Source organism: Leptodactylus fuscus, chromosome 4 (genome assembly GCF_031893055.1).
Source record: "Leptodactylus fuscus isolate aLepFus1 chromosome 4, aLepFus1.hap2, whole genome shotgun sequence".
Lineage (NCBI taxonomy): Eukaryota > Metazoa > Chordata > Amphibia > Anura > Leptodactylidae > Leptodactylus > Leptodactylus fuscus.
The window spans coordinates 68,232,539-68,258,086 of NC_134268.1; the positions used below are offsets into that span (position 1 = coordinate 68,232,539).

Below are 25,548 nucleotides of genomic sequence, written 5' to 3' on the forward strand. Positions count from 1 at the left end.
ACAATAACAAGTGTTCTTTAAAAATATAAGTATACTATACACAATTGCAATGCTTTCCTTAATATGCAGTAATGAAAGTCCTAGATCAATGAATAACCTTTGGATCATATCCCCACTGTGTGTGTGGAGATCCACAAAGCCATCTCTGCTCATAAGTGAAATCTACAATAATCCACTTTCATTTCCTGACATTCCTTATGCAATGAACATTTTTCAAGCTTATCAAAATAATGTTTATTTCTCAATATATAGATTTGTGTTTCACATAAAATTTGAAATCCTAGACATGAATGTATATCTGCCAGCACCAGTTCAACACTAGACTTCCTACTGGTGTTTATGGTCAGACGGTTGCCTCATATATTGCTTTGTTTTCTTTACAGAAAGGCAACTAATCCAGTAGGATTGCTTAGATTAAGTGCTACGGGGTTGTAAAGGTGCAAGTTGCATGAAAAGTCAGAACACGCAAATCTACATTTCATACAGCTGAAAAGATTCCTCTCATGGCAGTGCACCATGATCAATAGATATCGGGTAAACCTGTGTAACTTCTGTCCCAATACTTCCCAGAGTAGAGCCAGTCCTGTGCATTGTTGTGTGGATTGGGACCTTGATAAAACCACCTGCAAACAGAATTCATTTTATGTAAAAATATATTTTATGTATCGTCAGATATTTCAAAGAAGTGCATTGTATGTCTTGTGTGTATTGGTTATTTAAGGAGTTGTCCAGTATATACAAAAACTTAGCCAAGAGCATGACCTGGGATATACTTCCTGCGGCCATGATGTCACATACATGACATCACACATCACTGCTGCAGTGAATTCCTGGCATTGGTAGTCATATGTAAGGAATGGCACATCATCACGGAAGGATATAAGCAGAGATTAATGGGTCATCTGGCTGGACTACTGAAGCAATGGCACTGGAGCAGTGAAGAATTAGGGGAGTCTGTCAGATGAATATAAAGTTAAACACGGTATCCTAAAAGGGTTTGAGAAAAAGTTTTCCAACTGCAACAAAGTGCCGGTCTGCAATATAAAAAAAAAAAAAAAAAAAAAAAAAAAAGCAAGAAAAGGGCTTTAGGGGTGGAAGACAGCCATCTGTCTCCAGCAAGCACAGAACACGCTACTATGCATATCTGGTGATGTCACAGTGCACCAGGAGGTGCAGTACCTGCTACTAGTACAAGCGGCGCTTACATATGCACTGTGAAGTCATCAGGCATGCGCAGAAGCATGGACAGCGCTTGCCAAAGACTTTGGATGATGGACAGCCCAGCTTTCTGAAAGTGCTCAGCCAGCACATGTTACTGTGCATGCTCAATGATGTCACAGTGCAATAGGAAGAGCCGCTTGTACTAGTAGCATGTACTGCGCTTCTGTTTGCACTGTGACGTCATCAGGCATGCACAGTAGTGTATACTTTGCTTGGTGAAGACTTTTGAAAAGTTGTCTTTCCTTCACCCTGTGGTGGGCAGACCTTGGAGTGAATTAGGGGTGATAGTCTGCAGCGCTGACCAAAGCTCATACTGCATATTACATGCCACCAAAGCTCTTTACGTATTTATAAAAGTCAGAAACGCAATGGAGCAGCGATCTGCAATAAAAACGCAGTCTGGAAAACCTTTGTATCTTACAGGGCTTGAGATGTGTTTATCTTTAAAGGGAATCTGTCAGCTCAAAATTACATATAAAGTTATGAGTATTGTTATTTTTCGGTGTCATCCCATTTCCTGATGTAGAAATGTTTGTACATCCTAGACAACCCATTAAAAGGGAGTCTGTTACCAGAACCCAGCATATCAAACCAGCCCCACGGATAAGTCACTTGACTCAAACAGTGTATCTCCTTGTGATTCGATGTCTCTGTTGTCAAGATATTGCTGTTTTTGTAAATATATAAGTGAACTCTTTGGAACAGCAAGGGCATTGCCATTGCTCTTGCTCCAAATAGCTCATTTGCATATTGCTAAAAACAGAAATATTTTGGCAACACCAGCACCGATTCACAAGGGGGATACACTGCTTGAGTCAGGAGATCCTAACCTATCTATCTGTGGAGCTGGATTGACTTCAACATCCAGAAAAAAACTGAAAACATACACCCATCGGCCACTTTATTAGGTACACCATGCTAGTAACAGGTTGGACCCCCTTTTGCCTTCAGAACTGCCTCAATTCTTCGTGGCATAGATTCAACAAGGTGCTGGAAGCATTCCTCAGAGATTTTGGTCCATATTGACATGATGGCATCACACAGTTGCCGCAGATTTGTTGGCCGCACATCCATGATGCGAATCTTCCGTTCCACCACATCCCAAAGATGCTCTATTGGATTGAGATCTGGTGACTGTGGAGGCCATTGGAGTACAGTGAACTCATTGTCATGTTCAAGAAACCAGTCTGAGATGATTCCAGCTTTATGACATGGCGCATTATCCTGCTGAAAGTAGCCATCAGATGTTGGGTACATTGTGGTCATAAAGGGATGGACATGGTCAGCAACAATACTCAGGTAGGCTTTGGCGTTGCAACGATGCTCAATTGGTACCAAGGGGCTCAAAGAGTGCCGAGAAAATATTCCCCACACCATGACACCACCACCACCAGCCTGAACCGGTGATACAAGGCAGGATGGATCCATGCTTTCATGTTGTTGACGCCAAATTCTGACCCTACCATCCGAATGTCGCAGCAGAAATCGAGACTCATCAGACCAGGCAACGTTTTTCCAATCTTCAATTGTCCAATTTCGATGAGCTTGTGCAAATTGTAGGCTCAGTTTCCTGTTCTTAGCTGAAAGGAGTGGCACCCGGTGTGGTCTTCTGCTGCTGTAGCCCATCTGCCTCAAAGTTCGACGTACTGTGCGTTCAGAGATGCTCTTCTGGCTACCTTGGTTGTAACGGGTGGCTATTTGAGTCACTGTTGCCTTTCTATCAGCTCGAACCAGTCTGGCCATTCTCCTCTGACCTCTGGCATCAACAACGCATTTCCACCCACAGAACTGCCGCTCACTGGATGTTTTTTCTTTTTCGGACCATTCTCTGTAAACCCTAGAGATGGTTGTGCGTGAAAATCCCAGTAGATCAGCAGTTTCTGAAATACTCAGACCAGCCCTTCTGGCACCAACAACCATGCCACGTTCAAAGGCACTCAAATCACCTTTCTTCCCCATACTGATGCTCGGTTTGAACTGCAGGAGATTGTCTTGACCATGTTTACATGCCTAAATGCACTGAGTTGCCGCCATGTGATTGGCTGGTTAGAAATTAAGTGTTAACGAGCAGTTGGACAGGTGTACCTAATAAAGTGGCCGGTGAGTGTATATATTCATAGAAGTCTCGATGATCAAACATCTCTCCGTTTTCTCAGAATTTCCTTGCCTTTATTTTCATAGTTGATATTCTTTTTGTGAGACTTGCTTTCAGGCAAGTATCCATGGTGACAGTCTGCTATTCAACCTGCCATCATCTCCGACATCCTTTCTTCAATAGACCGTGATCGAGGGGGACATGACTCTTAGATTACCTATAGAAATTTACCCAGAGCTTCTTCCTGAGATCTCTAAAATTAACTCTTATTAGTTGGGTGCCATTTCTGTTTCCCACAATCCAAGTACCGTAATACTAAACACATTCAATGTTGCTCATGTTTGGGCTCTGGTGTGACCAGTCCACAGTTCTGAGACCACTACCACTAATCACAGTGATTCTTCGCTACATATGTATCTTCTTCCCCTGGCCAAACCAAGGCTCATACAGTGGCTTCTAAACACCACAAATTTGAGCTTGCATTTCCATAAAATTGTAATGCACATGTCAGAAGGCTGGATTTAATGGTCTTTGGTAATCTACCAGGTCGTCCTAGTTTCTTTCTTTGTATTCCAATAATAATTTCAAGCTCCAGGGTTTTTTTTAAACACACAATTATATTATGTATTAGAGGTTTATGATCCATTAACTCCCCTTGTATCTTCAATTTCTAGCCCCACTTGCAGAATCCATAACTTTTTTTTCTTTCACAGAGCTGTATAAGGGCTTATTTTTTGTGGGGCAAATTATACATCATAATGGCATCATTTAATATTATGTGCAATGTACTAGAAGCTGGAGAAAGAATTAAGAATGTGGTGGAAGTGGTACAAAATGGAATTGCCCAGTTGTATCAAGGGTAGGTATGGGTATGTGCACAAAGGCTGAACATTACATCTAATTTCCTGCTACATCTGGGTCCCATGCAACCTAAAATTGAGAGACCTGGGACTTGCTCAAAATGAACACAGCACTTTTTTCATACACTCTCTGTTTGGATACTGTATATTCAGCTCCCATTCACTTCAGTGTGTCGGTCCCACAAACAATCAGATATCGATTCTATACTATCGGTCTATACTAACAATTGGCCATCCAAAGAGTATCCCAGAAAAAGATAAAGTAGAAACTCTTCTTTTCCTACCAACCTTGTTTTCCAGTCTTCATCTGACTTCGAACGATTCTTCCGAGCTGCTCTTTGTTTTTCTTCTAGCCTCTTCTTTTCTTCACTTGCAGTGTCTTAAAAATAAGTAGATAACAGTTATTTATTAATATTTTGAATCATGCAACTTTATATATATATTATCTTATAGAGAAGATCTTAATGAGATCCAAACAGTTTTGCACTTTTTATGGTGACTTTTAGAATTCTAAGGAGAGGTTGTCACTATCAGATGTAAAGACATTACATTGTAAGAGTTCTCTGTTCAAAGTACCATTGACAATTGGCTGGTTGGCTGTATTGTGGCTAACCAAACTTTTGTGTGGTGAACTAGAGTAAATGGGTGGCCAACCATATCACTACACTGTGCCTCCTACTCTAGAGCGTTCACAGTGGTTCCAGCTACAACACTTGTGGGGAAGAGGGGAAATTAATAGAAGAAACATTGGGGACCTACAGTTGGGAATATTAATATAAGAGGGTAAAATAAGTAAGAAATAATAATATAAGGAGGCGTGGGGGACATTGGGGAAATATTAATATAAGGCAGGGCATCAGAAGACATTACGGAGAATATTAATATAAATTAATATAAGGGGCCTCAGGGGATATTAGATGAATATTAATACAAGGAGATCAGGGAACAGTAAGAGTTAATATAAGGAGGGCATCAGGGGATATCATTTATATGGTGGGGGGGACATTAAATGTGGGGACTAGAGATAAGCAAGTAGTGAAATATTCGAAAATTCGATTTGAGTAGACCTCAATATTCGACTATTTGTTCGAATATCGAATCCCATTATAGTCTATGGGAAAAACATGCTCGTTTCAGGGGAAGCATGGCTGGGGGCATCTAACACACCCAAGTGCCAGGATTATTATTATTATTGCTGCTGCTGCTACTGATTCAGCCGGTGAATGACTGTATACGTTTTTTTCCAATGCCTACATTATCCTAGTCCCTGTCCCACCTTCCCTGCGCAGTTATTGGTGTAAAAAAAAAAGCGCCAGGGAAGGTGGGAGGGGAATTGAATTTTTACTGCGTATTTACTGCGAATTTTTACTGGTATTCGACAGAGTACGAGTATTTCGAATACCATAGTATTCAACTGAATACCTACTCGATCGAATACTACTCACTGATCTCTAGTGGGGACTTGACAGCACTCTAGGGGGCTGGAATATTGTGGGCTACCGAGTAGGCATGGCCAACCTGACAATATTCATGGTGGGCTTGAATCAAACCACTGCAGCTTAGCGGGTTGCTATAGATCACACCCACATGGCTCCGATATTGATATATTCTTTTAACTTTCATTGATGAAATCTGACATTGGGCAAAGTAGTTTAGTTATGGCTGCCTTTTACCAAATGAACTTTGTTTGTGGTAGCCATTAATAGATTTTCTACCCAGGTCAGATTACTGTTAAAAAAAAAAAAAAAAACAAACACCTAAAAAAAAAAAAGATGAAAATCAAGTAAACAAGTAACCAATTCATTGTTGGTTATTGTAGATGTAAGAATTACCAATATCTCCATTTTCCATTGCCCTAATATCAGGACGCAGTCTGCAGTCCGTCTTGGGTATTATCTTTTCCATGCCCTTATCCAGTTCATTCAAGGCCATAGCAAAGTGGGTGAAGTTGTACATCTGTAACAAAACAGGCAGACATTTCAGTGAACGTTGAATGTATAGTGTACAGTACATCACTGAATGAGCGTTGTGTCAATGAGGATGTGGTATATATTCATTAATATATTGCATTTCCATTCATTTGGTGAATTGTTTAATATTTTCAGGAAATGCATAGATAAGAATGATGTATAGCACTGTGATGTATACTGGTATATACCGTCATAAGAAGGGCGCTTGTGTGACCATTATCTCAATCACTACCACTTGTTAGGTGAAACATCTAGGTAACAGAAGTATATTAGGGAATTGCTCCAAGTCCTCAAATATACAAGTGGGTTCATTTTTCTGACTGCTACATCTGCGGCATACTGAATTAACAACCATTGCGCCATTTTTGTGCTATGGTACATTCCGCAATATCTATTGTCTTACCAAGTGAATGTTCGCTACAAATATTAATACTAATATTGGTTTAATGGCTGTTACATCTGCTCTAGGACTGAGACTAGTACTGTCTATGTTTAAAAAAAGGGTGCAATGAGGCTAACCTGTGTGGAGTTGGCTGGTCGAGGGGCTATTCGCCACAGCAGTTTACTCCCTGGAATAACCTGCACGCTCTCGGAGTCTGGTAATGGCATTTCATCAGGCTCATCAGAACTTCCAGACTGTTAAAAGTAGAGGATGTTATACATGCAGTTATATTCACACATAGAGGAAGAAACAAATACAGCCGCTGTATGTTGTCACTTGTCTACCAGAACTTGTATAGCATTGCTTTGGGCTTTTGACTTAACTGGCCTGATAGCAGGTTGGGAGAACATATCACTGAATGAATACTAGTATTCCATCATTTGCAATTTATTGGAATATAAAAAGTAATGTTATTAATACATAGATTATATCCCAGAGCTTTATTCTTATCTCTACTGGGAGCAGTCAGTTTTTTGTCAAACACCCACAAGATCTTAGCTAAGCTCCTACAATGCAGCTACACAGAACAGCGCCTCAGCAGCCTCAGTGACGGGCATGTGACATTACTACTGGTGACATCCCGGCGCCTCTTCCTGAAGCCGCTGAGGCCAAACAGCGGCTTCAGCAGGCGGGATCTGGGGTGTCACCGCCGGCGAGGAGTTTCACTTTGAGAAGACAGCCCAGCAGAAGGATTGGAACATGCAGGGAGGATACCGGAACAGGGACAGGTGAATTATGTTTTTCTTTCACCTCTCTCAGCCTATTTTAAAAATATTTTTTTTTGCCCTGGACAACCTCTTTGATATACTTCTCTATTGATAGCATTTACCTGTTTGGAGTTTTTCTTATCATCTCCATTTTTCTTGTCATTTCTTTTAAAGGTGTCAAAAGCAGTAGGATCAAGGCTATAGAGACACTCGGTCCACTTTCCATATAGAGAACAAAGTTTCTTTTTGCTGCATATGAAATAAAAATGCATAAGTGAAACGCATACAAGTTAAATGGTCACCAACTACGGTATTAATAGCATAAGTAAGGAACCTAGAGATCCGAAACGCATAATCTAACATGGATTGTTCTGAATGATGTCGTTTTATGCAATTCTTTCTTCATGGAAATATTAAAAGCCAAGTTAAAAAAAAAAAAAAAAAAAAAAAAAAAAAAAAATACTGGGTTTCCTCCGGATTAAACAATACAAAAATATCACCACTCAACTAAAATAACCAATGTGACTAAGCTCAAGTACAGTAAATAAGAATATGAGTCCAATTCAGATGCACGGAACACACCCAGATTGGCAACTGGGAAACAGTAACCAGAAAAACATACTAAAAATTCCAGCATCCATATAAAATATAACCTTTAATCCTCTGCGTCAAACATTAGTAAAAAACTTTCACATAACAGGCTATGAGTAAGGGGCTCGTGTTGGTTGCCCTGAAACGCGTAAGCTGACTTTATGGTTTCTTATTTCATGGATCCCTGTTATGTGAAAGTTTTTTACCTTTTTTTTTTTTTTTTTTTTTTTATGGACGCTGGAGTTTTTAGTATGTTTTTCCTCCGAATTGCTGGATTTTTTTTTTTTTTTTTCAAGTGATATGGTAACATAGTAGATGAGGTTGGATAAAGACACAAGCCCATCAAGACCAACCTAGAAAGCTGCCAAGTTCATTATGAGGAAAGCAAAAACCCCATGAGGTCGGGATGCCAATTGTCCCATCAGAGGAAAAAAATCCTTCCCAACTTCAAATAAGACAGTTGAACTAAGTCATCCTATACCAAAAATTTCTAGCTCACATAACCTTTCAAGAAAGACCGGTATGCAGCTGTGCAAGGGCTTGTCAGCGTCTTGTCCAACTCATTTGCTATTTTGGTCTTTTTTTCAGACCAGACTCTTCTACTTATGTCTATGGGAACATGAAAAAACAGCAAACAGTATATCCATGTGCTGTCCGTTTTTCATGGCTCTATTAATAAGCAATGCTGGAAAACAATTGGATGTTAAATACACAAAACATAAACATCCACCAGAATCTCTATTTCTAACCAATCCAAAACAGAAAAATGGCAATTAAAAACTAATCTTTATTGATATTCCTATTAAAATGATTCCCCTGGGTACAAAAAAAATTATTTAAAATAATGTATTTCCTGCACCATTTATTCCTAACCACCATGGAGTGTCTAATATGCGTGTAGAAATCCCCTCATACACTCCCTATTCAATAGGTGTTTGTCAGGGAAAAACTGCAAAAAATTGCCTATAAATTATACAGCTGCAGTCAGAACATTCATTTAGACTACAGAGTAGGTGCTGACTCCAACCCTCAGTCTATCTGGTCTGGAGATCAGTTAGGGAGCATTCACACTACCGTTGGTGTCCGACATGTAGTGTCCGCTCCTAGTGTCCACTCCAAATCTGTCACGGACACTAGGAGCGGACACTAAGATGTGTCCGTGACATCTGTCATTCACTTGAATGGGCATCGGGTGCGTTCTTTTGCACTCCGTGCCCGTCCTTCCCTGTCCGCAAGAGAAGATGTCCGACTTCTCAAGCGGACAGAGGAACCCTGCATGCAGGTGTCACGGACACATCTAGTGTCCGCTCCTAGTGTCCGTGACAGATTTTGAGCCGACACTAGGAGCGGACACTACATGTCGGACACCGACGGTAGTGTGAACGCTCCCTAAAAACTTATATATTATTGCCCCAGTTCCCTCTCCGCAGTGCCGCACACCCGATGCCCCAACAATCCCCCCCGTCCACCTTCTAACATCTTTCCATTGCCCCCTGTACCCATACCTCCCAACTTTTGAAGAACCAAAAGAGGGACAAAATGTGTGGCGCGCTTTGCGCGCCGCGGCAGATTTAGCCCCACCCACTGTTATGTTGACTCTGCCCATTCTCATTAATTTTTCATGTGCCCACACACAGTATAATCCTCCTACAGTCACCCGTACATTATATGTCCCCCCTCTATCTCTCCCCCAGCTTCATATACACCCTTCATCTGCCCCCAGTTTTATGTCTCCCCCTCCATCTCTGCCCCCAGTTTCATGTCCCCTCCAGTTTCATGTCCCCCATCTCTACCCCCAGATTCATGCCCCCCATCTCTGCCCCCAGATTCATGTCCCCCTTCCATCTCTGCCCCCAGATTCATTACCCCTCCATCTCTGCCCCCAGATTCATGTCCCCTCCATCTCTGCCCCCAGATTCATGTCCCCTCCATCTCTGCCCCCAGTGTCATGCCGTCCTCTCCATCTCTGCCCCCAGATTCATGTCTCCACATCTCTGCCCCCAGATTCATGTACTCCCATCTCTGCCCCCAGTGTCATGCCATCCTCTCCATCTCTGCCCCCAGTGTCATGCCGTCCTCTCCTTCATCTGCCCCCAGTTTCACGTTCCACCTCTGCGTACATGACATTACACTTACCTTCTCCTTCGTTCCCTCGCAGCTCTCTGCGCGCCTCTCTCTCACTGGCGCACAGTTGTAGACGCGATGTGACGTCATCACATCGCGTCTACAAGCCAGTAGCGGCGGCGGCGAAGCGAGGAGCTGACACAGGTCAGCTCATCGCTTCAGCCGCTGCCGAATATGTGTCAGCGAGAGAGGCGCGCAGCGGCGAAGTGAGGAGCTGACCTGTGTCAGCTCCTCGCTTCGCCGCTGCTGCCTACTGGCTTGTAGACGCGATGTGATCACAATGCGTCTACAAGCCAGTAGCTGTGTCAGCTCCTCGCTTCAGCCGCATATGTGTCAGCGAGAGAGGCGCGCAGCGGCGAAGCGAGGAGCTGACCTCTGGATGCAGATCTGAGTTGAAATAGGACATACAATGACTGCTACGGGCGCCGGCACACGGTGGCAGGCCAAAACCGGGCCCCCCCCCCATTTTTCAATTTGGCCGGGCCCCTGACGCCAGTAGCAGTAGTACTGGCCTATCGGCGGCCCTGCACATATGACACTTATTCCCTATCCACAGGACAGGGAATAAAGTATGAGATCGCTGTTGACCTGATTGCCAAGTCCCCCAGTGATCAGGAGAACAGGCAACTAAAACTCTCCCTGAAGCCCCTGGAGTGTTATCCTCACAAGAGCACTGGTGCTCCATTCACAAGGAGGACTTATGGGGACATTTGGTCCTCTGTCCTCCTGATCACTGGGACACCTTTGGAGAGGGGATAAGGGTCCATAATGGGGTAACTAGTTTGAAGCCCCACTCCAGTTATAATCTCTAGCACTGTGGTACAGGACATACTAATGTACATTGAATGATGCGGCTATATGCTGGCACATTATTCACTTTATACACTTGGTAACCTCTACAACACAAGTTCATGTGATCGGCAGACAGATCTGCCAATTCACACACAAGTTGGAAGTCACTTTTTCTATTTAAGTCTATGAGAGCTTTCTGGCTGGTATGTGAATTAGCACGCGAGTCTGCTAAGGGAGGAAGCGTGTATATATTCCATGTTATATCATATTGTACAAGACTATAAACAAGAACAATAAAATTTCTTCCTATAATAGTAAGGACGCAATAATAAATGTGAGAACAGGATCCATTAACACATCTCATGAAACACAACCTATGTAAACCTAGATTAGGCCATAAAATCCTAATGCTATAAAATCCTGTATCCACTTACCTCTTGTCTTGGACATATCCTTCCACTTTGTGTAATTCCTTCCCAAACAGACCACAAGGCTTGAAAGTGAGGATGCATTTATCACCAGTCCTATAAATGGATGTACAATATTATCTGGTCTACACAAATGTTGCCAAGTCTGGAAAAAGGAAACCGTTGACATAAAAACTTACTTGTGGTTAGTGATCTCCATATTTCCATACTGCTCAATCCATAGTTTGCCAACAATTATATTATGTACACAGCAAGTAGGGTTTGTCCATGTATAAGCCTCATTGTGCCTATGAAACAGAAACATATATCCAGCTAATATCCACTAATCTCCATTAAGTGGCCTCAGGATCGGCCATGTCCAATACATTAGAACTAGAGATGAGCGAGTACTGTTCGGATCAGCCGATCCGAACAGCACGCTCGCATAGAAATGAATGGACGTAGCCAGCACGCGGGGGGTTAAGCGGCCGGCCGCCGTCAAAGCGGAAGTACCAGGTGCATCCATTCATTTCTATGGAGCGTGCTGTTCGGATCGGCTGATCCGAACAGTACTCGCTCATCTCTAATTAGAACTGCTAAGGTATGTTTGGTTAGACAATTCCTGAAAATAAAGGGCAGTCCAGGTTATTATAGTAGGGCGTCCTTTTTTGAACAGTCTGCAAGGGGCAGATTTGTCCTTAAATCTGTACATTAGAAGCATGTTGCTAATAATATAAATAGCCTTCCATGTACTAGAATGACAAGCTGCTGATACTCATTGACCTCACTCTGTTATGTCTAAAAAATAAAAAAAAATAAAACCAAAAAAACTCATAACAAAATACTGTATGTATTAACACTGTAGGCTCTACTTACTTAAGAAGTTCTAGTGTTATTATTCCTTTGGGTTCTGCTTCAACACTCTTCCCCCAGAACTTAAGTTTTGGGTAGATTGATCCATGAAAGACAAAGTCATTAGAAATACCTTCTGCGTGGAAAGCGCTAATAGGTGGATGGTGGCTGACCTGTTCAGAAATGAGTCTAAATCCAAGATCATCACTAAAACACAAAAATACAGACATTGTGTAGCCTGGCAGAAAATACTGTCAATGAATCCAACATGTCCACTACGTGCATACAAAATATACAACGTTGGAAAATGATAATTATATTTAATCTTTATTTGCTAGTATATCTTTATGTTTATCTTTACTTGTTATATTGTATATTTTATTAATTATACATTCCTGTTACTTCATTTGCCCCTGAAGCAATGAAGGCAGAACTGAAGTATAGCCACAATTCAGACTGCACTGCCTTACACGGAGAAACAACAGGTCTGTACTACAAAAAAAAAAAAATAGGAAACTCAAAATGTCAGCAAAGCCGATTTTCACAAGTTTGCTGATCTTTATTTGCAATCACAGCAAGATCAATGAAAATGGTTTGTGAAAACTGATCATGGTGGCTTGGTACTGGGGCAGCTAGTCACCGTAAATACTACTGAAGCCATAGTCTTACCATGGAGAGACAGGAGCCAGTCTCATCTTACTTACAATGTTATTACAAGTTCCTGTTGCATCACTAGTATAATATATCATTTTAGTACTATATAGTAAAGAATACCAATATGACTAGTAGTCGAGGCTTATTATTATACACAGACATTTCTTATATCACATTAATTCCTCTTACCGCACTAATTCATATGTTTCACCAAGGAGAGGGTTGAATGGTTTCCCCGTACGTTCCCACTGTGATGCAACTGCTGAGACTGCAAAGGCAGCAACACACTGATAAAGATAAAAAAAATTGGATAAAAATGGGTTTGAATTAAAGATGTAATGTAACGTAAAAGTGCAGATCACTTCCTAATGGAGCCCAATTCTAATCAATGAAGGAGCAGCATCATAATCTTAGCTCTGTGGCTACTGTGCCTTCATAGGGAGCTGGAAGTGCTACTGCTATACAGGAAACTGCAGACAACCTTATTAACTTGAATAGGATTGAACTGCAGTACCCACACATGGCCACTACACAATGTATGGAGCTGTCTGTGCCCGATTCCAAAGTGCTGCAGAACCTTTAATCTGCCGATCAATAGGAGTGCCCATGGATATGATAGAGACGACCTATCTGAAGAAAATGAAAGTCTGAAAGTCATCATCATCATTTTGTACTGTATTGTACAGTAATAAAATGGTTACCAAAATGTATTTATATTTTGCCAGATTTTGTTTCCTACAGTGACTTCACTTCAGAGCTGGACAGTCATAGGTACTCTGTATGTCGTCATATGGTACCATCACATGGCTCCGTATTATGGAGATAATCTTAGATAATCTGAAGCACATAACGGTACAGGGCTCTGTGAATTTGGCCAAGAGACCCCTGTACACTGTCTACATAACCTATTTCATACCCGATTACTGAGCCAATTTCAGGAACTTACATCCTGAGGAATGGTCACTCCTGTTAAAAAAACAACGTACATTGCGATCCCTATATGGGGCTCACAATCTACCTTTTAAAAAAAAAAAACACAAAAAAACAAAGTGGAATCTGGGCCAACAAGAGTGCAGATCAACAAGAAAACACAAACACAGGCCAATGCATACTGAAGGGGGTATACTATATTCGTTTCAGGGCCCTCTGATTTTGTTGCTTTGACTATTTTCCTTTTAGACAGTTTCACAAATATCCCCGTGTCTTTATCACTATTTTTTTTTTAGCCACAATGATTGTTCGGACACATATTGAACAGGTAGTTTGTGGGATAAATTCCCAGTCTGATGGGCGCCATTATTTGCCCATTTACCACCTCTTCAATCTATATTTCATAAACCCAGACTACAGCATTACTATAAAATATTCTGAGAAGCAATATACATTTGTCATTCAGGCAGAAGGAATGCTGAACATCTTCCAAAGACCCAACACAGTAATTATTAGAAGGAATATAATAATAATAATAATAATAATAATAATAATAATAATAATAAATAATAAATAATCTGTGCAGTTTATGGCATACAAACATTTTTCAGTCAGGAGATCACCTGCATTCTTTCTATGGGGTCTGTACACAGATTTGCTTTATGGATGAGGTACGTGTGCTCCATATACTCTGATAGGCGTTGTAGAAAGCTCAGCGGCTCATTGAAGATGACAGGCATTGTGATCTTGGATAATTCCTGTAATAGTCAGAAGAAACACGTCTGCGTTATTATTAAATGCATTATAGATTCAGGAAAACTCTTACAGTCTGCTTCTGCTGTAAGGACATCATAATCATTTGGGAATCGATATATACATTCTGACTGTACTTCGAGTCATTTTTACGCTTTTCTATAACATTTACATTCAGAGAAGAGTCATTTCTACATTTTCTAGAACACCTACATTTACAGATAATGGTTTATACACATGAATCACAGTAACACGTGTTTTCTTATGAATGCCAGAAGTGCATTTACCTAAATCTGAATGTATCCTGACGTCATCGCTACCTCCCTCTCCCGCTAGCAGTGCAGAATACTGAAGACCATTATACTTTCACAGAGTCAGCTACAAGAGAGCAGAACTCTTTCCAAAGACATGCAGGCAGAAGAAGGGCTGCAATGTCATCTGCTCCGTGCAGCTACAGCCAATGGTAGCACAGCACTGACTGAGGGCACCTTCACATGAGCATTTTTCACGTGTGAATCCAGTTTGTGCTTCCACATATGGGACTCGCAGTGGTCATTGACACGTTGGGACATATTTATCAATACCGTCAAATTTTGAACAGTCACAAATTACAAATCTATTGTACGGACCTTCATAAATATAAAGCGAAAAAAATTCTGACTCAAATACCATTGGACTAAATGTGTCGAGGTTTACGAGACACATATTTGGCGCATGCAATAAAGATCTAGAATTTTTTGGTGCAAAATATGTAGGCAAAAATTTATCTTGCATGCTTTAAGGAACAAATATTTGGCAGACATCTTAAAAACCCTACAATTTGTGGCAGAAAATAAGCAGACACAAACCATCTCTCACTTACTGAGGAGACATCTTTGTAGCTCACGACAGGAATTTACAGCACACTGAGTAACTTGCCGTAAATTCATACTTTTACACTTGGTCTACTTTGCACGAGAAAAATCTGTCTCATATGTTCTTTTTGGTTTCATAAATTGTTCATAACTATGTAAAAAAATGCTGTACATCAGGGGTCCTCAAATTGAAGCCCGCTGAGGACATTTGTCCAGCCCGCCGCATGTTGCCCTCACAGTCACCTGGATCACTCACTAAGGGGGAATCCAGTATAGGATTCCCTGTTAGTGAGCTTTTGATGCTTTCAGTTGTATCTGCAAATGAGAATACAACTTAAAGCTGTCAGTATAGGCTGCACTACCGTGGCCTATACTGACTGCAGAGTGTGCTGCCCTGACGCAGGCACGCCTGCAGTCTGAAGGAGGAGAACGCGCAGCGGCTCTTTGTGTGTAGTAAGTGTGTGTGTGGGGGGCACGTACTGAAGAGCATATAATAGTGTGTGTGTGTGTGTGTGTGTGTGTGTGTGTGTGTGTGTGTGTGTGTGTGTGTGAAGGGGGTGTACTGAGGAGCATATAATACTGTGTGTGAGGGGGTGTATTGAGGAGCATATAATACAGTGTGGGGGGCATACTGAGGAGCATATAATACTGTGGGGGGCATACTGAGGAGCATATAATACTGTGTGGGGGGGGGCGAATTGAGGCACATATAATACTGTGTGTGGGTGGCGTACTGAGGAGAATATAATACTGTGTGTGTGGAGGGGTGTATTGAGGAGCATATAATACAATGGGGGGCATACTGAGGAGCATATAATACTGTGTGGGGGTGTACTGAGGAGCATATAATACTGTGTGTGTGGGGGTGGCGTACTGAGGAGCATAGAATACAGTGGGGGGCATACTGAGGAGCATATAATACTGTGTGTGGGGGTGTACTGAGGAGCATATAATACTGTGTGGGTGGGTGTAGTGAGGAACATACAGTATAATACTGTTTGTTGGGGGGCGTTACTGTGGAGCATATAATCTTAATTTTATTTTTTTTTAAAAAAAAAAAACTATTTCAGTCCTCCAATGGTTTGAGGGACAGTGAACTGGCCCCCTGTTTAAAAAGTTTGAGGACCCCTGCTATACACCATAAATTTTGGTGTAAATGTAGACAGAAAAGCCTTTATTATAGACCATTTGAAAAGCACGTCCTGGTTTGATCCGTTTCATGTTTATCAAGGAAAAAAAAAACTGGCAATATAGTATACAAGAGCCATCAATGCGGAGTCTGGTTTCCACTGATGGCTGCTGGGAAACACTAACAAGGAACAAGCTTTAGGAAAAGTGTTTGGAACAATGGAGAGGTGGATGGCTAAAACAGCGGTTGCATATGGAGCCTGGAGAACCCCATTGACTATAATGCAGGTCTGTCCATTTATAATTTAAACCGGCAGAGAAGAAAGTTCTCAGAGCAGGACTATTTATGAATGCAGCACTTATCTGTCCAAACGTAGGTTTAAAGGGGCTCTATCAGCAAAATCATGCTGATAGAGCCCCACATATGCGTGCAAGGCTATTCAGGCACCGTAAAAGTTATATTAAACTACCCCCCCCCGTTTTAAAATAATAACCTAAAAAAGAATGTGCTCTACTTACGGATCGTGCACCCTGGGCGGGCATTCAGGGTGTGTCTTCATCTTCCTCCCCGCCTCTTCTTCCTCTGATGTCTTCGGGACCCGTCCTCCTCCGGCGCTCGCTCGCGGACACGGATATAAAAAAACGGCGCATGCGCCCAGGCTATCACTGTCAGTTCGCGAGCGCTGGAGGAGGACGGGACCCGAAGACATCAAAGGAAGAAGAGGCGGGGAGGAAGATGAAGACACACCCTGAATGCCCGCCCAGGGTGCACGATCCGTAAGTAGAGCACATTCTTTTTTAGGTTATTATTTTAAAACGGGGGGGGGGGGGTGTAGTTTAATATAACTTTTACGGTGCCTGAATAGCCTTTTTAAAGGCTATGCACGCATATGTGGGGCTCTATCAGCATGATTTTGCTGATAGAGCCCCTTTAAAATAAAGTAAAGGGCTTATTTTTACATCATCATTGCTTATTTTAAAAAATGAAATTCTGGCAGATTATTAGATAAAATACCAAAAATGTTTGTATGTAGCTTTATCATGATATTGATGGAAATTATAAGGTACCATGGAATAAACTGATTTTATATGTATAAAACACTAGAAAGTGACTTTACGTATAGGACGGAAGTCATTTATGCTGCAACAAAGAACAGAAAATGTAGCAAATCACAAGTATTCAGAACGTCCTTACAATCATTTTCCATTGTACTTGTCATTTCAATGTCATTTGAAATGTGGAAACCAATGAGAAGACGACGAGAGAAAAGCCAGAACCATGTCTGCGCCTTATGGGAGGAAGATAAATGTTGATTGTAATGGCTGTAATTGAACAGATCGTAGAGAAGAATATGCTTACCATTCCAATGCACTTTCTTAAAATACTCCAAATGCTGAAATCATTTCTGGAAAACATTGGGGACGGCAAAGTTGTTCTGACAAAAGAAACACACATTGTTCAGCCATGGGAACCATCAGAGTTTAGAAATATAAATCATCATTTTAATGCAGTAAATCCACAGGCATAGCCGGACCCTTTGTGATGTAAAGGCGGTGCTGGCTGTGAATGCCGATTTACTGCGGATTTATCATGAGCTTTCATCATCGCAGTTATTCATTCAATTAGAAAAGCAGAAACCTTCTAGAAATCATAATGACTTTATTTATGCATTATACATAGCGTCATGTCTCACAGCTACAGTCATATTGTCAGGTGCTTCATGGTGACATACTGGACAACCAGAGCATGTATACAACACTTATAGCATACTTCACGTATAATGTGACATTTAGATGAGGCATCTTAAAGGGATGTTCTGGTACTTTTAGATTGGTGGCCTATCCTTAGGTCACCAATTTAGATCTTTCACTACAGCACAGTTGGAATTCTTTTTTTTTTGGAGCCCCTACGGTTCCTTACTTATTTTGCTTACTTATATAGTGCCATTATATAACACATATCCCCCAGTGCTTTTACAGATCGTGTGAACACTGACCATATAGGGACAAGGAGAGAACATACAAACTCCATGCAAATCTTGGGGTCCTGGATTGCAACTTTAAGGCAAGAGCGCTAACCACAGAGCCATTATGTGCTAAGCAGTCCAGCCAGGACTAGACAGTCCAGGACTACCTACCTGACAGTACAGAGTCTAACTGGCATATTAGGTGCTCAGACTAACAGCACTTATTATTCAGGCACGGTGGGGCCCAGGGAAACCATCCCAATGTCACTGGAATCAGTGGAGCAGAACCATATGATGGATGCAAAGAGATGGTGTTGGAAACATTCTCTTCAAGATTAGTAGAGGTTGAAAACACACACACACACACACCTTTCCCGATCAACTGAATGATATTCACTGCATATCTAGCACAGCGTTATAAATAAACACATGGCTGTGTCTGGTATAGCAGCTCAGCAACATTCACGTAAATGGGACTGAGCAGCAGAAGGATCACTTGACTGATGGACATGGCTTCAGAGGTCAAAGCAACTGCCCAAGCACTAAGCCCCACTGAATCAGCCAACTGGTGGGATTGCCACATGTGGATCCCCACAGATCTTATACAGACAATATATTCTAAGGATAAGCAATCAATATTAAAAATCAGTGATGAAGTGGGATAATATACATAAAGACAGGGTATTGATGTATACAAAAAACAATGAGAATATTACACAATCCATAAACCTATCGTTATGGTTAGGTTCACATCTGCGTACAGGTTTCCATTTGGGGGTTCACTTGGGGATCCCTCCGAATGGAAACCTAATCCGCATACAAAAGTGGTTACCTTAGGAAACCCATGGACCCCATACACTATAATGGACCGCATGGTTTCCGTTTGGCTTCCGCCCAAAAAGGGTGAAAATGCGGAGTGGCGAATGGAATGCCCGTATGGAGGGCGAGCGCAGATCCGAGCCTAAGTCAGGAGAATAAAAAAAAAAAAAAAAAAAAAAAAAAAAAATGAAATATTTCGATATCCAGCATTAAGAAACCCCCCCCCCCCTAAAAAAAACTAGTATCATCCGTGCAATAGGGCGACTGTGAGCCCACAAAATAAAGAGGATGGCATCTCATATCAAACAGTGGTAGGGAAAATATCCAAATAACTATATATAATAATACACATAAGAAAAAGAAAGGGGGGGGGGGGGGACCAGAAACTAAACAAACAAGCGAAAGGGGAATTCAAAGACAACAGAATGAAAAGAGAAAGAAGAAGGAGAAGGGGTGGTGGTCAGTACCAAAGCAAAGCATAGCAAAGGGAACAAAAACCTATATGAATTATAGGGACTCTGTAAGGTGTAATATGCCAGTGCAGAGATAACCAAGCTTTCATGTATATCCACATCAACCTCAAGGGCTGATCTGCCCCATTTCCAGGTCATTTAGAGTACTTGGGACCAATTGTAGGCAAATAAACCCAATGTTGTTCTTTTAGCAGCGGATGACATTTCCAGCAGAGCTGTGGTCTCAGTAGGCCAAACCACTGACTCAGACTCTGACATCAAAAATGGCTGACAGCCATGGTCTGATAGAAGTCACAAAGCTCCTCTAATTCATGAAAAAAAACAGTGATTAAATTCCTATGAAAGCAAAATATGTAACAATCTATGTATCTAATTATTATTATTAATTACACAATCCCAATGATTGTATAAAATAATTGAAATTTATTTATTTATTTTGAAGCGGGGTTCAGAGTCAGTAACTCCATCCCAGACTGTCCCAATCCCAACTCCACAGTCCTGATTTTCAGCCTCTGTCTGCGTCACAGCTGTCTGTGGCAGCACCTCTCGGTCTATAATAGATCCCCCCTGTATTAGCACCCCTTCCAGCTACTATAAGATGACAAATAGTGCTGCTTGCCGTACTATTTGGTTTGTTAAAGCGACACACCAGGATGTGATGTAATGTAATAGTACACATGGTTAGTTAATGGGATCTTTTTTAGCTCAGGAATAATCAACTAGATAATGGATGAGCCAGAAAATAGTGAATGAAGACCACAATGTATACACTGTATCAACCTTTAAAAACTATTAAGAAAATATAAAACAAGACCAATATAAACACTACAACCTCAAGATACAATAAAAATGACAAAAAAAACCCCTAAACTTTCAAAAATCGTTTTACATGTTAAAGTAACAAGTGAGACATTTGTATCAATGGACATAAACCCCTTCAGCAGCCAAACAATCTCATGAAATGAGTACTGAAGTGCTTTTATCCTCCCCATAACACAAGTGAAATGACTGTACAACACACCTCTCCATATAGACAATTACTGCTTGTCATGGGCCCCTTTGTACCTAATGGAGCAGAAAGTGTTCCCAAAAGGTCCATTATGTTCACATTTACAATACCTATTACCTGCTATATTACTACATGCAATAATGCTGACAATTTGTCTGTTTTCACAGAAATAAATGAAAATAGGTTGACGAAGAGCCCTTACCATAAGGCCAGCGCCCCACGTGGCGGAAAAAATTGGGGTATTTTACAGAGCATGCCCACTTTGCGGTAAAAACTGCGGTGTGGACATGCGATGAATTCCAAAATTGTCAGTTTCCCCATAGGTATAATTGAAACCGAATGTCTGCAGAGGAAACCTCCTGTCTAAAACACTGCGGAAAGAATCGCGAAGCGTTGCCGCTGCATTTCTTTCCCTGCAGCGCTTTTTTGCTGCAGTATGCCACTTGGGGCTTTAGCCTAAAGGGGATTTCCAGACAAATGATATTGATGACTTATCCTTAGGATTAGAGGAGCTTTGCTGCTTATGTCTCACCACGGCTCTCAGCTATTAGGAGTTGGAGCCGCACGGTGGAAAAATAGGAGGAGGAGTCGAACGTTTGCCCCATTAACTCCATGACCCTGGACAATATAATGGCAAATCAACTGCATCTGTGACAAAAGTTTACAATAAAACATAATGAAGGGAATTTATCAAGTCCTGCATTCAGCAAGTCTGAAAAAAGATACTGTAAATAGCAGTTTGCAACTTTGAGTTTATTGGCACAAAAATATATTGCACATTTAACCTACTCACTCAGTGTTTAAAAGTGAGTGTGATAAGGAAGGAAATACCAGGATGGCAGCAACAGACGGTAAATATCAGGTAGCCTCCATCACTACAACTTATACAGGAAGCAGAAGACTCCATCCACTGTATGGCTGCTGTACTCCAACACTGCTGCTATTCACTTGAAAGGGAGCAGAGTTGCACTTTGCCTAGAGAATGGAGCCCTGTGCTTCTAGATCCATCCCCTGTATAGGTTCTAGTACTGGAGGTTGCTTGGAACAGCAGATTGGCCTGTCATCAGTATCAAAAATTTCCCCCATCAAGAAAAAACCCTTCAATATTTTTTTTCAATTCTTATAATTTTATTGACTCAAGGCAAGTACCGTACACGTGGAACAGCGCAAATACTATTCTTCCCCTATACATTCATATTTTGTACATAATGCCCCTTTTATTAACAAGGCTCTGAAATGTTCATAATATCAGTAGAAAAAAAATTCACTTCTCTGGCGGAAGTCTGAGCTGTAAAGTCTCTATAAAAGTAGCTCTGAATTGTAATACATGTTGTAAGAAAACTAGAAAAAAATTGCTAAATTTTTCATTGAAATTAACTCTGTTATTTCTAAAACTGTGTTCAAAGGTGAACATATACAGATAGGAAACTTGTCAGGCAATTTTGGGATACTAAACTACCAACATGTCCTAATGGATTGGTGGTTTAGTGCCCCAAATATGCCTATAGTATACCTACCCCAACATCCCCTGCTCCACAGACTCATCTCTGTATAAGCATTATGTGGATTCTCTTTCCCACCAAGCAGCTCACACGAGACAGCTAAACCGGGATCAATGATCACAGGTACAAAAATAAAAATCCAAGTCACAAAATTCTTTAGCTACAACAATATAACTAATTATACAATACAGTGACAGCCATAGCTGAAGGAGGAGGGAGAGAGGGCACTAAAAAGACTAAATCGACTTTTTTTTTCATCATTTCACCTCCCAAAAAATGTGAATAATAAACTATATAAATATCACACATTCCCCCAAATGATATCAATAATAGAGAACAAAATATTTTGCGCCACAAAAAGAACAAAAAAACACAACATCTTTTTGTCCAATTCTCATTTGTATGGAATGGTGCCACGAATAAGCCCTCATATGGCTCTGCGAATGCAAAAATCAAAAGGTTAATGTTAGTGGAATGCAGAAAGCAAAAAAGTTAAAGTCCTTCATCATGGAGGGGTTTCTATTTATCGGTGATCGCAGTTAGCAGCAGGATACCTGTCAATACTGAGGTTGTAATCCAATATTGGGAGGTAAAAGAAGAGCACGCCATGACCAGTGTGCAGCCATAGGAAGTATCTGGCATCACTTCCAGAGGTCATGACACATGCAGGGTAGTCCTTCGCCTCCCTGTAACACTACACAAGCTCCTCAATGTAGGCTGATGACAGAGTAACAAAGGACAATATCAGCTGACAGCAGTCACAAGAGCGAGAGATGTGGTTTATTTATGTACATGGGACGTTTAACGCACAATCTTAATTTCATTCACAAAATATATGGATTATGATAATAGTAACTCTCAGGGTTTCCTGTGGTGGCTCTGCAAAAAACTGAAATGCCAGTGTCTTCTATCTTAAAATAAATAAGTTTATAGCTGGAAGAATAAGGGAGATTTGGGGATATAAACATAGCAAAAGAGTACTCACCTCTCCACGTGGCGGCCATTGTGCTGGTCTGTACTGTATACAAGTCCTGCTGCAGACAGACATTCACAGGGCTCGGCCTGCCTGTATGAGGGGACCGCTGCAGCCAAACACTACATGACCTGTATACAAGCCACTGAAAACAGAGGCCTGGAGATAAATGAGTGCTTGTGTGTTCTGCTTAAATCCTCAGCTCTATTAAACAATATTATAAACTGGACGACCCCTTTAAGCAACAGATACATCAAATGTCCCTCCTCCATCTAAGATACGAACAACCACAAAGTCTACATACATTGAACATATATTGTCTATTCCGCAACGCAGCCAGACCACATGGCCAAATATAGTGCCACTCTCCACCAACAAGAAACCCACATTCATTCATGTACTTAAGTATTAAGGGGATATTGTCATTCCTTGGGGAGAGACCACCATATAGGTGTGTGGAGACTTATTAAGCCTTTAGCACGCCACTTCGCAAGGGACCATGGGAAGAATATGCAAATCTGTCTTCCATGATGTAATTAGGAAGTCAGCTGCTGCCTCAGTGTTGCAAACCAATAGAGGGCGCTCACTGGAGTGTGCAAGCCTGTCTTACCTGATGGTACTTAAGTATGTATGATAATAAAAGTGGCCACATTTTTAAGCCAATTTAAAGAGACTCTAAAAATAAAACCACTTCCAAACAAAAAAGAGACAGACTTTTCCCCATTTGATAATATGCTATGTCCTGCACACTAATGAAAGGCATAAACCAAACCGGATATCAATTCCATATCAGTATTCCATAATAATGGACTATAGTGAATATCCCACTAACCAGGGAACACAGCCAAGCATGCGGCACTATTGTTCAATGTTCAGCACAAAATTAAGATATAAACGACTCTCAGTACCTTGTAGTGTTGTCAACACAGTTTACAATGGTAGATTTCTTATTTAGGACCACTACTCAATTCTTGTAAGAACTGGCCTTGTATCTAGAGATGAGCGAACAGTGTTCTATCGAACACATGTTCGATCGGATGTCAGGCTGTTCGATGTGTTCGATTCGAATCGAACATCACGTGGCAAACTCCAAAAAAATTTGATTCCCCTCCCACCTTCCCTGGCGCTTTTTTTGCACCAATAACAGCGCAGGGGAGGTGGGACAGGAACTACGACACTGGAGGCATTGACAAAAATCGGAAAAAGTCATTGGCTGCCGAAATCAGGTGACCTCCATTTTAGACGAATAGTGGATTTCAAATCCGGGTCATATGAGAATGTGAACTTTGTGACTATGAGACAGGGATAGCTGTACAGGCAGGGATAGCTAGGGATAACCTTTATTTAGGTAGGAATGTTATTAAAAATAACTTTTTGGGGCTCTATTGGGTGTGTAATTGTGATTTTTGTGAGAAACTTCTTCCCATAGGAATGCATTGGCCAGCGCCGATTGGCCAGAGTACGGAATTCGACCAATCAGCGCTGGCTCAGCTGGAGGAGGCGGAGTCTAAGATCGCTCCACACCAGTCTCCATTCAGGTCCGACCTTACACTCCGCCTCCTCCGGCAGAGCCAGCGCTGATTGGCCGAAGGCTGGCCAGTTCTGCTCAACTACACCATGTGCCGGTCAGCCCATCAGATGTAGCAGAGCCGAGGGTGCACTAGAACCCTTGTGCACACTCGGCTCTGCTACATCTGATGTAGCAGAGCCGAATGTGCATAAGGGTTCTAGTGCACCCTCGGCTCTGCTACATCTGATGGGCTGACCGGCACACGGTGTAGTTGAGCAGAACTGGCTCAACACTGCTGAGTCTCTGCATACCCATAGGAATGCATTGGCCAGCCTTCAGCCAATCAGCGCTGGCTCTGCCGGAGGAGGCGGAGTCTAAGGTCGGACCTGAATGGAGACTGGTGTGGAGCGATCTTAGACTCCGCCTCCTCCAGCAGAGCCAGCGCTGATTGGTTGAATTCCGTACTCTGGCCAATCAGCGCTGTCCAATGCATTCCTATGGGAAAAAGTTAGCTTGCAAAAATCGCAAGCTGACAGGGATTTCCATGAAATAAAGTGACTTTTATGCCCCCAGACATGCTTCCCTTGCTGTCCCAGTGTCATTCCAGGGTGTTGGTATCATTTCCTGGGGTGTCATAGTTGACTTGGTGACCCTCCAGACACGGATTTGGGTTTCCCCCTTAACGAGTATATGTTCCCCATAGACTATAATGGGGTTCGAAACCCGTTCGAACACTTGAACAGTGAGCGGCTGTTCGAATTGAATTTCGAACCTCGAACATTTTAGTGTTCGCTCATCTCTACTTGTATCCCTTTGCAAATAAGCAGAATAGGATTTTAGGGGTGTTTCTTTCCATCAATGGAAACACAGTACTAACAGTATTGTGTATGTCTGATGATGACACATTGCCCCCAT

The 25,548-nt window shown here is 41.6% G+C and overlaps 1 protein-coding gene across 2 annotated transcripts in view; it reads right to left on the minus strand.

Moving 5' to 3' along the window:
• Positions 1-225: 225 nt before the first annotated feature.
• The window catches only part of OSBPL1A (oxysterol binding protein like 1A), an 85,722-nt gene continuing 60,399 nt past the window's right edge, over positions 226-25,548 (minus strand). For both annotated transcript variants that reach the window (XM_075270592.1, XM_075270591.1), the window contains 11 exons: positions 17,741-17,816; positions 14,269-14,403; positions 12,905-13,002; positions 12,086-12,268; positions 11,410-11,517; positions 11,237-11,326; positions 7,418-7,544; positions 6,666-6,782; positions 6,009-6,132; positions 4,465-4,555; positions 226-623 (listed from right to left, as the gene is read on the minus strand). In XM_075270592.1, the coding sequence (XP_075126693.1) occupies positions 521-623; positions 4,465-4,555; positions 6,009-6,132; positions 6,666-6,782; positions 7,418-7,544; positions 11,237-11,326; positions 11,410-11,517; positions 12,086-12,268; positions 12,905-13,002; positions 14,269-14,403; positions 17,741-17,816 (1,252 nt within the window). In that variant the 3' untranslated portion in view covers positions 226-520. The remainder of the gene's footprint in view (positions 624-4,464; positions 4,556-6,008; positions 6,133-6,665; positions 6,783-7,417; positions 7,545-11,236; positions 11,327-11,409; positions 11,518-12,085; positions 12,269-12,904; positions 13,003-14,268; positions 14,404-17,740; positions 17,817-25,548) is intronic.